The 13,487-nt window shown below is 38.1% G+C and overlaps 1 protein-coding gene across 3 annotated transcripts in view; it reads right to left on the bottom strand.

Annotated features, from left to right (window-relative positions):
* Positions 1-13,487, bottom strand: part of LOC122817133 (bactericidal permeability-increasing protein-like) — a 388,416-nt gene that overhangs the window by 233,690 nt on the left and 141,239 nt on the right. For all 3 annotated transcript variants that reach the window (XM_044090325.1, XM_044090327.1, XM_044090326.1), the window contains exon 7: positions 2,697-2,757. In XM_044090325.1, coding sequence (XP_043946260.1) covers positions 2,697-2,757 — 61 coding nt within the window. The remainder of the gene's footprint in view (positions 1-2,696; positions 2,758-13,487) is intronic.

Below are 13,487 nucleotides of genomic sequence, written 5' to 3'. Positions count from 1 at the left end.
CAACAGCTCACAATGTCGACTCTGAAATGTTCAGCACCAAAATGGGGTATGGGGGGCACAGCCCTTCACGTTGGGGGGTGTGGGGGGCATTGTTGTTTGGCCAACCGATTTCTTTCCGTTGGAAAGAAATTGGTTATATGGCTGTTCACTATTTTAGTAGTTCGACATCTGGTGTGGAACATTTCAGAGTCAACACTGTGAGCTGTCGACAATATAATATAGACCTGGATAAACATATATAATAGTCCAGTAGGTGGCAGAATGGAGTGTCTTCATGTAGCACACATACTGAGGAACAGCCAGAAAATGCAAACAGTCCAGTCAGTTAGCTTGGTATGATCCTTTAGGCCACCTCATATCAGTTAGCAAGCCAAAATACACAAACACCTCTACTTTGATCATAATCACTCTATTTTGTCCATGTATCCTCCACTTCCGCTGATGTTCAGTGGACTACTGTCTTAGAATGACCAAACAGTTCCATTTCTTTTATCACAGTATAAGTCCCTTGGGTTAGTCCTTTAACTTGGCCATCATCAATTTTGTTTTCTTAAGCATAAGCATGCCACCATTAAAACATTTTCAACATTGGCAGAATGTCTGTCTGTATTTAATTTTCCATCTCCTACATTCTTGTTTGATTCGGCAAATTGCAGTTTCTGATGCAATGTGCGTTCTGTGACATGGTCATCAATACAGACTGGTGACCCTTCGACAGTATGTTGTTTTCCTGGCTGGAAAAGTTGCCACAAAATGTATTCCTTTTCATACATCATACCATTTCACAAACTGAAAAAACCCAAGTCAGACAAAATACTCCACGAACCAGGAAAAAACACAAATTGAGCAACGGTGCACAATCCCAGGTAACTTTATACGTTGTATTTATCTAATTAAAGTTGATTGTTTAATTGTAGATGTACTACTTTATATAAAAATGCTAGTTAGTTGGTTGTTAATTTGTCTGATGAAGGTGAGACATTGGGCTCCCCAAAAGCGTTTTGTGCTTACTTCACCTATTAATTTCACAAACTGAGACAGTATTATTCTAAGCTTGCCATGCCTTGTCATTCAGGGACTGAGGCAACCAATAAGGCCTCTCTATATCCAAAAATGTCTTTGTTCACAATTTATTTGTTCTTTGTCCAGTCCAGAGTGTCATATACGTTTTAATGAAATCCAAACAATTATTGCCATCCTGTCCTTCCAGTACTCCAGTTAACTTAAAATTCTGTCATATTACTTTATCTTCCAAAAAAAAAATCTGTTATACTAACTAGCTATTTGTCTTATAGGTAGATATTTGGAAATCCAGTCAGTCTGAGGATCATTAATAGCAAGAGTTTTCCTTTGCATCAATAAAGAACTCATAAGATAGGCTCTGGGAAATTTTATAAAAGCCCTTCCAGCTGTCCAGATTGTTCTAGGCTTTTTTTTTTTTTTTTTTTGCTTAACTCCTCTGCTGACCATTGCTCTACGCCCAGGCTGCCACATTGAGCTATTCATTCCTCCTTGGCCTTGGAGCAAAGATCAGGCAAACTAGGAATGGAATCACTATCCTTGTTTCTGAAGGGGGTTTGTACTCAGGTCCTGCCATCTCAGTGTCCATGCTCATCAGTATCCAAAGGGTTGGCATGGAATGGGCTTTTGTGCTGCACTTCCGTGCTCTACAGCATGATGTCATCAAATGGTTCTGCCTCCCTTGTAGATATGAACATCCATGCAGTCTCCACGGATTCTATCATGGTGTGCCCCAAGCACAGGTTCTCTCTGTGCTGCCCACCAAAGACAGCCAAGCAAGCTAACCTTCCTCATTTCTCTTCTCTGCAGCACTAGCTCCAGCAGATGTCCAAGTCACTAGCTGAACTTCAGTCTCCTGGGTCATAGCAAAGGTTTATCCCACTAAGTCCAGTTGACCTAGCACCCATTATCTCTAATTATAACCTCGATTTACACAGCTGGCAACCTATAGCACCATAATGGTAGTGCAAGAGATCACAGACATTAGCTTCCTGTACTTCCAGAATGTGACACACCCAACTAACAGTTCTGATTGTTGCTTCAGATGATGTAAAATCCTTTTCTCTGTAGTTTCATATTCATTCATAGTAAGTCGTAATTACAGCTTTTGTTCATTATTACCACTTACAGGTCACACCACAGCTTGATCTCCCTTTTTTCCTTCTAAAAATCATTTGTTGTCCTCGTCTCATGATTCTTCTGTCATCATGAGGCGTATGGCACTACCCTGCAAATTTGATTGCAAAGTTATATTAAGGAACTTTAACTGATAAAAATAAATGTATTGAATCATACAGAATGACCAAACATGTGAAGTACCTTGAGATTTCCAATAATAAATTGTTTCAATGTTTTACAGAAAGAAATGTTTACTGAAAAAAAATCAATGTGTGTGTGTGTGTGTGTGTGTGTGTGTGTGTGTGTGTGTGTGTGTGTGTGTGTGTGTGTGTGTTTGGGGGTGGTGGTTCTGACTGAAGGAATTTGAAGAATGCTAATGTGACAAAAGTACTGTCTGAAACTTTTGTGGAGCTTTGTATAGTATACATCTTTCTACTTGCTTGTAATAGCATACAATATTTGCAGTCACAAACTGAAAACAGAATTAGGTAATGACCTAGCAGTTGGCTACTAAAACTACCAGAGATTGAAGTGTGATAATGCCACTAGGTACCTACTTGGTATTGTTTGAAGATGTGGTTCAAGTCCGTTGATAGCGTTATTAACCTCCGGACACAGCTAAAAAAGCGAGGGAGAAAAAAATTATTTTGTAAAGAATATTTTAATTAACAATGAAAGTCATATTTAACAATAAAAAATTACATTTAGGTAAAACAAATACACTTTGGATTTTCTGTATCATGCTGTTCTCTACTTATGCAAAGTGGAATGGCACTTGATACCCACATGGCATTTTTACTGTACAAAACAAGCCACTGTTGTATTTACTTGCTAGTTCCTGGCAATGTCTGCTTTTTGCTGTGATAACAGCTGGTGTGAAATAGGCAAATGAGACAGAAATAGTTCTGCACCCCAAGTTCAAGTATCCAAACCCATAAAGAATCCGGTCTTGCATTAGAACATTACCCCACCAGATGCGCAGTAGCAAGGACCACCCAAACCCCGCCCAGCATTTTGCCCATGACGTTTATTTTGGAAAGTGCTTTGAATAAACATGGAAAAACATCCTCAGAAAGATGAGTATGCTAAACATTGTAATTATTTTAATACAAAGCCTTTTCTCCCTTATTTGCTGGTACCAGGATTTCCAATTTGCAGTGATCAAAAGCTTCAATAAATTAAATCTTATACTAAATAATTTGGCAGAACGTGTACTTACAAATGCTGTACTGATCCAAACAGATTTACCTATTCAAACGAACACAGAATAAGCTGCATTTATACAAAAGTATTACACTATTACGCTGAGAATTACAATTCTTTAAAGTGGAGGGGTGCGAACACATAATATGCTGCACATTTAAAAACTATTACACAGACTTAAAATTCGTATTCTGTAGAGGTGCGCGGTGCGGGTGGCGACCTTTCTGGGAGGTCTTTTTTATTGCATTTATTGTATGAATTTATTGTCCCACTGCCTCAGAATATTGCTTGTTGCTTTATCTCCAGAATAATGCTTAAAATAAGGTGAGGGTGCAGGGGATTTTGCCCCCCTGCAAAAGCAATTACTGCACAACATTAAACCAAAGAAAAGTGTGGGGGGGTGCATGGGTTATGGTCCTGGACTGAAAAACGGGAACTTGTGGATACTGCGTACATACTGCCCTTCTGACCCACTTCTTTTCCTGCGATACAGTATGTGGTTAAGTACAAAGTGACAAAGCATGTCAGACACCCAGGACATGCTGTGCTTCTGACGGTATAGTTATAAATGTAGAAAATGAGGATAACGCTATTTAATCTCTGTTTTACATATTGCCTACTAAAAGCTATAGTAACTGTAATTAAAGCTAACATAAAAAAGCATGAAGCCCGTGTTTAAAAACGGCCAGATAATGAATATTCACAATGGATATTCACCATCTCACTGTATAATCTGCATGGCTTGTCATGCAGCCCTGTCACTCGTGTAGGACATGCCCATTCCTGCGTGAAAATCGTGGTTGGGTAATGTTCTAATACAAAGCCAAGAATCCTCCCATTCACAGAAGTTGTGAAATTATTTATTTGGAATTGTAAACAAATGATTTTATTAAGGTTTAGTTAGTACATCTAGCTGAAGTAACTTGTAAGGTTTAGCACATCTAGGAAAAGGAATGACCCATTTTAAACTATTGTAAGCTTGTTGTGTAGCCACTAGGTGGGAGCTGCTGTTTTTGCCACTATGCAAGAGTAGAAATGTGGCAGTTTATCTTACATTTCTTTATGTGTACATACATACATACATACATACATACATACACACACGTGCATACATACATGCACGCATGAACACACACACACAAACACACACACACACGCATGCGCGCACAAACACATACGCGTGCGCACTCGCACACACACACACGCACACACACACACACACACACACACACACACACACACACACACACACACACACACACACACACACACTATGCATTATTTTCAGAGCTTCTGCTTTGTGCACTCAGTTCTGTCTAGACATTTGGGTTTCTAGACATTTAGATTAATTTCCTTAGCAAACAACTTAGTAACTTACACAATCAGCAAACAGAAGTAAGAAGACAGAGTGATGGGATCACTTATAAAATGCTGTGCAAAGTACTGCCGTAATGTGATCACTTATAAAATATACCAAAATATAATAAAAAGTATAGAGTGAAATATGTTCCAGATTGTAGAGGATTGTTAAGCAGAGAAGTAAGACATACCAAATGTGTAAAATTAAAGGAAGAAACCAAAATATCAGCATTTTATGAAATAAACTAATTCTTCATCAGAAAAAACTGATGGAGCTTCAGACTTTGGACATTTCATATGTAAGGCCCAGTAGATGAGCTTTCATTTTGAACTGTATACTGCAGTTTATTAATTGGAATCCTAATGCCAGAAAATGGCATTAATATTTTGTTTCTTTTCTTTATGTACTGTCAAGAAAAATTCCCTCCAGTTACCTGCCTTACTGTTGACTAAAAGACTAAATGTTACATCCATATGTACTTTTTATCTTATTTTGTTTTGAGTCTAATTACCTAGGAGATAGTTTGTATGTAGGTTCCCATCACGTATCACTTTCCGTTGTCTGTTCCAGGCAGATGCATATATTCTTAATGGCATGAAACAGTGATTATCCACTGTATACCAAGCCTTAAAACTATATGCAAGTTGTCTGACTTAGTTTTGAGTTGAGGAATGAAACTCCAAAGCACGTTAATGACGAGTGTTTTCTATGCTCAACATCGACTGCGGATACCACTGTAATAATGTGAAGCTGGGAAGAAAAAAAAACTGTTGTGGAGTTGATTGAGGTGAACTTGTGGTAGGATATCATATATTAGACCTACATAAAGATTTCTAAGTATTCTCTGACAAATCAAGCAAATCTGATTATAGCAACGCCCTACCATCCCTCTGTTGTTCAACACTACAGTTCAGTGCAAACATCATGCTAAATGATGCTTCTTTCACTTCACAGAAGAATGGTCTTAATGTAAAATGAATGGTATTGTGATGGGCTTTACCTCACAGTATTTAGTTGTCTGGTTGATGCCTGTTTCCCTGAAGCAACATCTGTGATGACCACACAATCAAAGTGTGCTTTCAGAAATTCCAAAGATCGTCGAGCACCACAATTTGTTACAATTAAGGAGGTCGTCTGAAAACTGTAAGCGAACTGGCAACTATCAAATGGGTTGTGCTCAATTGGTTTTCTACTGAAAAGAGTTCACTAGCTAAGTGGGACTAACACTATCAACAAAAGCTAACTAAAAACAAAATGAAATAAAAATCATTTAAATGATCATACTATATTTCTTTCTCCTTCTCCTTTATTATGCATTACTAACCCACAGACAGAATAGTATCTGATGAAATATCAGAGCTGGTAACTGAATTTCTTCAATATTTGTGGATCCGTCTATGTCCTGCTGATTCCCAAAGGCAATAAATTCACAAGACAGCATGGGTGGTATGACAACGGAGGAGTAGAAAGAGATGTGTTTGTGCGTGAGGTCTCCAAATGTGTGGAACTGTATCAGTGTGTTACACTGACCAAGGCATGTACTCTTGACCAATCTGTAGTCCTCAAAAGCAAAATTAAAACAGTCCTTTCGAAATAATAAAGGACACAGTGAGTATGCCAAATGATGGATGCTTAAAAATGTTGCTCTTCACCACTGAACCTACACTTGCTTGGCAATTAGTAAATTTTCTTTGCCTTTAATCAGTTCTTTGACTTGATGAGATGCATGTGGTGGTATATTGGGGAGTGGAAGGCATATCACTTAGCCTGATATCATATCCCCAGGGTAAATGTGAAAAGCAATGCCAGAATTATTTTCCAGCCGGGCTGCCTTTTGGCTGTCATAGAGGACAAACTTGACTGGGAGTTGCTGCTGTTGGTAACTCTTACCAGTAATAATACAGCAGTTTAACTCATACTTGAACACTGTGGCCAAAATTAAACTGTTTACAGCAAGTAAACAACTGGACAAGAAAGACTGTACTCATGGGTGAAGTCTGCCGAGTTGAAACAGAGTTCAAAATGCAGATGACAGTGCATGTCAAAGCAGCTTAGTTAGTGAACAAGGACAAGTCAAACAGTACTAGGATTACTGGAGTTGCTGAAGAACTCAAGTAGCTGGATAAATTTTCTTTACTGACCTCAGCACTCCTTGGGCTCTGGGCTTATTGCTATCCTTCTCCCCTGTTATTGAAAAAACTTACAGGTGTGTAAAACCAAAAAATATATATATATGTATATAGATCACAACAACAACATATAGATCTACTTCATAAAGTTGACTTCCCACAATGTTGAGTGTTATAAAACAGACTAAATCACTGTAACCTCACATAAGTGAAACTGCATATTAGTGAATCTTGAAAACTCGAAAACCATTTGCACATGTCAGGCAGCATTCTTACGAATGGAGACTGTGCTGCATTCACAAGAAAAGATTCTGCAGCAAAACTAATAAAAGAAAACAAAAACATACCATTACCAATGATTTTACAGGATAGCAAGCTCCCCTGCACTCCCACGTTCCCTGCTAATTAAATATACCAACTCTGAGATAGCACTACAGTGGGGATAAAGGTAATTTCCAGATCCTCACTGCACTGCGATCTCCATTCCATTTGTTTTCTTTGTCCTTGTAGAATCTTTTCTTATGAATGCAGTATGATCTGCATTCGTAAGAATGCTGTCTGGCATGCACAAACAGTTTTTCAAGTTTTCAAGATTCTCTAATATGCAGTTTTGCTATTATGAGGTTATGATGATTTTGTCTCAGTTGTTAATACCTATTGCAGACTCTGCTTCAGAAATGGAAAGCCTTTTTGGTCTGAGAGAGGGTGACTACTGGAGCTGCTTAACAAGGGGACAAGGGGATGCCAATACTGACTTGCTTCTTCACAAACTGTAGGTCAGCTCTGACAACAAATGCTAGTGGATTGTTTTGTCATAGTGGCTCAGGTATGCATTGTCGTAGTGCTTCACTGCAGCCACCCTCTACACCTGGCATGACAGAGGTAAGACCTACATTGCCTGCTCCAATATAGACACATGGTGCTACCACAACCAGGACCCACAGGTGAAACATAACAAAGAATCCCACCAGGAGCTCTGTGCTCCTCACAGGATGACTGGGACCAGACTGATGGCCAGATTTGGTGTCCACTGACAGGGAGGCCAACAGCAGTAATGAGGTTGAGAACATCATGCAGTATGGCAGTGTTCTAGCTTCCTAGACTGTATTTTATGTTTAATTATATTTTTATAATTCCATTCAGCAGCCATATTATTTACAATGACTGTGTCTTATATGCCCCCTTTCTAATGCAGATCCATTGTGTATCCAGTGGGGGAGGGGGATATTTATAGTCAGCTCAAGTTCACTGCTTCCCAGCATAAGCATGCGGTTAATGACCTACACCGTTGTAATAATGTCTACCATGCTAGTGTCTGTAGCTTGCCTGGTTTTAGATATTTAACTGCGTTATGCTGCCACAGCATATTATAATGGATGTATAAAAGGGGCAAATCAGCAAGTACAGATAGCAAATACATTTAAAGCTCGGAAAATGTTATACAGTAAAGTGTCTAACAACCGAACAGTTATACTAGGCGAATTGTAAAATGCTTTATGTGTGCAAAAGATTATCCAAAATGTTTGTGTAAGCTGATTTTTGAACTTTGCTGAAGTACCACATTGCAAAGTCTACAGAGCTTTGGGCAGGGTCAGGATGACTGATGACTGGATGGTAGTTTGACATATCATTTCCTGTAACTTAAGAATACTTATGTAGTTCATATAAATCTACACCTCAAAAGCAATTTGACAGCATATATAGGGACTACTTTTAATTATAGTTGTTGGACACAACAGCTGCTGTTATTTTAATGGACTATTTTTAAAGCAATGTTATAACATAAACGTTGCTTGGCTGCTTTAACAGGATTCATGTTAATCAAGTGACCACTCTTTAACTGACAGTTGATCAATTGGAAAAAAAAAAAAGTATGAAATAACTTTTTTCAAACCTCAGGGCAAAGGTTTTAATTGCAGACAGGCAAGCCCCTTGTACTTCCTCATATGGGTGGACCCCCCCCACCCTACACCCTCAAACTTAAATATACCTATTCCAAGGTTACATAACAGTGGGGTAAAAAGAACTCCACTGGTGGTGAAAGTTGTTTCACCCAAATTTCTTTGATAAGTCAGCACTGACTGAAAGTGCTGTTGATCGACTGACAGAAGACCCTTTAGGAGGCTTACTTTATACAAGTAATGCATTTACATACTGTACCCGTATTAGACAAGCTACCACCATCTTTAGTGCTATGCCCTAATAGATTATATATAAAATTAATAGACAATTCTGCTATTTGCTTTTACAAAATACATATATCATTAATAGCCAATATAAAGACACATTACTGCAGCCTTTCCCTTAATACCGTCTTATTTTTTACAACAAAAGAGTGATTTGTAAATGCAGGGGGTTCAGAGGTACCCCCTCATTATGTATAATGTGTCTACCACTTGCTTACTGTTAATGTTACTACTGGTGGTAGCATTTGCTTGTTTTCTTTCCTGATTTATGTGAGATTTTTTTCTGACTTATCCAGTTTTCAGGCTAGGCTTACTTAACTTTGTTATATGTTTTATTCTGCTCTTACATGATTTTAATGAATGCTTTACTAACATAAAATAAGAGTTCAGGCTTTTTTTTCTGTTTACTGTGAGAATTTTCGTGTAACGATTTCAGAGGGTCACACAACATAGAAAATATAAAAACTGCATATATAAAATTATATATGTTTTGGTGCTTCTTACCCCATTTTTTTGTTTTACATTTAGTAATGTAAATCAACGTTTGAGCATCCATCACAGCTGTGGGCTTGCGTGCTTGTACTCAAGTACTGGAGTTGGGTGAGACTCTCTTTTGTGTATGGTGGTGGGTAGTAGCTCTGTATAACTCATTTTTAATAACCTGACACTATAAGGTGAGAAACAATTTACAGTTTGATTTGATAACCAGATAATTACTGACAATGTGACCTGAGTATATTTTAAATGCTCATTTAGAGAGCATGATCCAAGTATCAAACAAAGAAACAGTTGTGAAACTTCAGCCATGATAGGTGTGTGGGCTTTTAATGTTGCTACAGAAGAAGAACGGGCACCTCGTCTTGAAACAGTAGTATTTACAGAGAAGGTAGTAATAAAGATTTTATGCTACTTAATGTTATGGATGCAAAAATATATGCACTATTGCAGTTTACTGGTGCCAAAGAATCAAGTGTCAACATTTATCCTGATAGCAGAAACTTTATAAAACCATTTAAACTTAAAGCCGCTGAGATTGCAGAATGATATAAATACTATAGATAGAACCAAAGGCTACAGGAATAAATATCTGGCTATTCAGTACAGCACAGCTGTACAGATTAATAGAAGATTATCAGGTTGGAATGAAAATGGCTGTAGTGTATGAAGACATAGCCTTGTGCGTGGCTTGTTTGAGTTTACATGAAAAAGGATATTAAATTAGCTTTAGATATAACCCTCAACTGTGGGGCTTTTAAATGATTAGGTGACATGAAACTATGAAGTGCCCCTTTAAATTACAACTTTCTTTTTAAAGTCTGACCCTCTGCCCTACTCATTCCCATAGCACTTCATCAGTTAGCTTCTATCACCAATGCCCAAAGTTACTCAAGCCATGCTTCTGCAGCATCAGTTACTGTTAATACATGGAATGCTCTGATTATGCTATGAAAAATATGTAGAGTCTGGCAGTTAGCACAGATGATTAAGGCAAGAAGCTGGTAACAACCTGCTTCCAGTAGTCCAGGATTTGAATACCTTACTTTCCTTTTGCCTAATGTGTGACTTGGAGCTAGTTACTTAAGTAGGCAGTGCTCTGGGGCAGTTGGGAAATTTGGGTGAGGTCTCACAGTGGTCTCCTAGGACTGCATGCCTAGTCACTACCTATGAATCTTACAATAACCTATGAAATTTGGGAAAAAAAGATAAATTTGTTAAGCACATCCTTAGTACAAGACCTCATTTTAACAGTGCTTAGGGGTGCTTAACAGAAGCTTAGAGACTAACAGTGGACATTTCTAACCTGCAAAGAACAGCAGCAGAAGGTAAAAGAACTTTTAAAAGCAGTCAAAACACCATGCTACCACAAAAATGAGGCAGAACAAAGTGCCTAAAACTTTTAAAACTTAATTCTACAGAGGTACACTTCATTTCTGTCTGCTGTCCTTTTGACACTGTAAGAAACGTGGTAAAACCCTTCATGCTCCTATACTTTTTACACTTTTTTCTGTAATTGGTAGTATATACAGGGGATAAAGCTCCATGCAACACAAAGAATCATAACCAGATCACTGGTAATAACCTTTTATCATGTGCTGTCAGTATGGATGCCAAGACTCCTTTCTTGAGCTTTGCTCTTGAGGTGACTTTCTTAGTATCCAGGTCTTTAACACACAATAAATTGGTTATTATTAGAAACCTGATGATAATTCTGTTTTATACACGAGTTGCCAGAGGAGTGGAAGCCAGTCTACAAGGCATGGAGTGCAAGTCAAGAGTGCTGTAGCATGAATCTAATCAACCTATCTTCCTCTATCTCCTCTAAACTGGAATCCTGTTACAACAAAATCTCAAAGTTTGCCACCAAGTCCAAGTACTCTACCCACCACTGCATACCTCTCCACCTACTGCAATGGCTAGAACTTCCCAACTACCTAGACTACCTCCAAATCACTACAGCCCACAAACTCATTTTTAAACCCACTAAGTGCCCTGCACTAACTAATATCTTACCACTATATACCCCTCACAGAACTCTATGATCTGCTCACCAAAATCTCATTTCTGCATACAAACCAAACCATCCCTCAGGTCAGCTTCTCCTATCCTTTTCCTTAGCCAAAAAATGGAACTCTCTTCCTCCCTCTCTAAGAATTTCTCAAAACACTGATCACTTCATAACCCAGCTCCATTCCTACCTCTCCAATAACAGGAAATGCACTTGCACTCTACCTACCTAATCCTGCCTAATACATGAATACATACAGTAGCGTTGTCGCCTCACAGTAAGACATTGTCCTGTTCGATTCTCAGCTAAAGCGTCTTCTGTGTGAAGACATGCATGAATGGGCATACCTTCGTTGAAGGTTGTGCATCACGGCTGGCAACTCGGCACATAAAAATCTACTGCCAATCATTAGCAGACTGGAGTTCCACTGTGGCGACCCCTAACCGGGAAAAGCAAAAGACACAATAACAACAACTACATAAACTATCTTCCACCTTACCCAATAGGAGTTCAATCATATTTACTGTTTTCTTACAAATGTTTCTTTCATAGCATTCTCAGAAGATTTAAAACCTCAGTATAATGGTGACTCTGTATTATCGACCTCTAATTGTATTTACATGTAAATATGCACTGTATACCATACTATGTTGATATTCTACTGTGCTTATGTTTTACTACATAATTTTTACTAATTGTTTAATTGTTACTATGTCTGCTATGTTTTGTGGAGCATTTCTCCCAGGCCTCCACTGAAAACGGGCTCCTTGAGCCCAGTGGACCTCCCCAGTCATCAAACTGAAAGTAAATAAATAAAATAAAATAATTTTAATTTTTTCAATGGAGATGAAAGCAGAAGTAGGAATGGCTTGACTCTCTACAGTCTTTTTAGTTTGTCAAGTGCCTGCATATCACATGCATGCAAAAAACAAATGCACAGCACATGTGGGCTTTCCTGCTTAATTTCTGGTACTAGTTTAGGATGCATTATGTAATACTTCATACAAAATCTTCATATCTGAAGACTTACGTATTTCTTTTTCATCATTTTCAACACTTACCTATAAATGCACTTGCATTTTCTCTTAATTGCAACTGTATGCCTTCGTTCCTTTGATGTGGTTAACAAAATCATGTGAAAATGCATGTTTAATGTCTTGCAGATTACTTAGTAATAATATGTTCTTACATTTGCCACTGAATATTCAGTCGGACGTGCCGTACTGTACATTTTCATTCTGCTTCTATTACCTGTGTGTTACGCTGTCCTAATCACTTATTTTGGTTGTGTAGCAAGGTACTGTTTAGAAAATGGTTCCTGTAGTGCAGCTGACTTACCTGCTATACAAGTAGAAATTAAATTTAAAAAATGTAGTAAAATAGGAGTGGTACTATGCAGGCTTTCATTTCTTTAGACTTCACATCTCATTACATTTGGCATTAAGTTGTACACCTAGTGTGTTTCCCATGTGGTTTTGTTAATCATGTGTGTTATCATTATTAAACATGTTAACGGTTTTTCATGGCCATACACCTAGTGTGTTTCCCATGTGTTGTTGTTAATTATGTGTGTTATCATTATTAAACAGGCTGCTAACTTATCAGTAGGTCATGGCCATACACCTAGTGTGTTTCCCATGCAGTTTTGTTAATCATGTGTGTTATCATTATTAAACATGTTATCGATAGGTCATGGCCATACATCTAGTGTGTTTCCATGCGGTGTTGTTAATCATGTGTATTATCATTATTAAACAGGCTGCTAACTTATCAGTAGGTCCTGGCCATACACCTAGTGTGTTTCCCATGTGGCTTTGTTAATCATGTGTGTTATCATTAAGAAACATGTTATCACTAGGTCATGGCCATAACCCATTTCTTTTCTGGTGATATCCCATCCAGTCAAGAAGAGATGCACTGAACATAAATGCCCTGCTGTCACTTAATTCTGTCCAGAGTTGTGT

The sequence above is a fragment of the Protopterus annectens genome, chromosome 12.part0, assembly GCF_019279795.1.
Source record: "Protopterus annectens isolate FY-2018-M chromosome 12.part0, PAN1.0, whole genome shotgun sequence".
NCBI lineage: Eukaryota > Metazoa > Chordata > Ceratodontiformes > Protopteridae > Protopterus > Protopterus annectens.
Note: the sequence above shows the minus strand (reverse complement) of the source record. Positions and strands in the feature narration are given on the sequence as shown.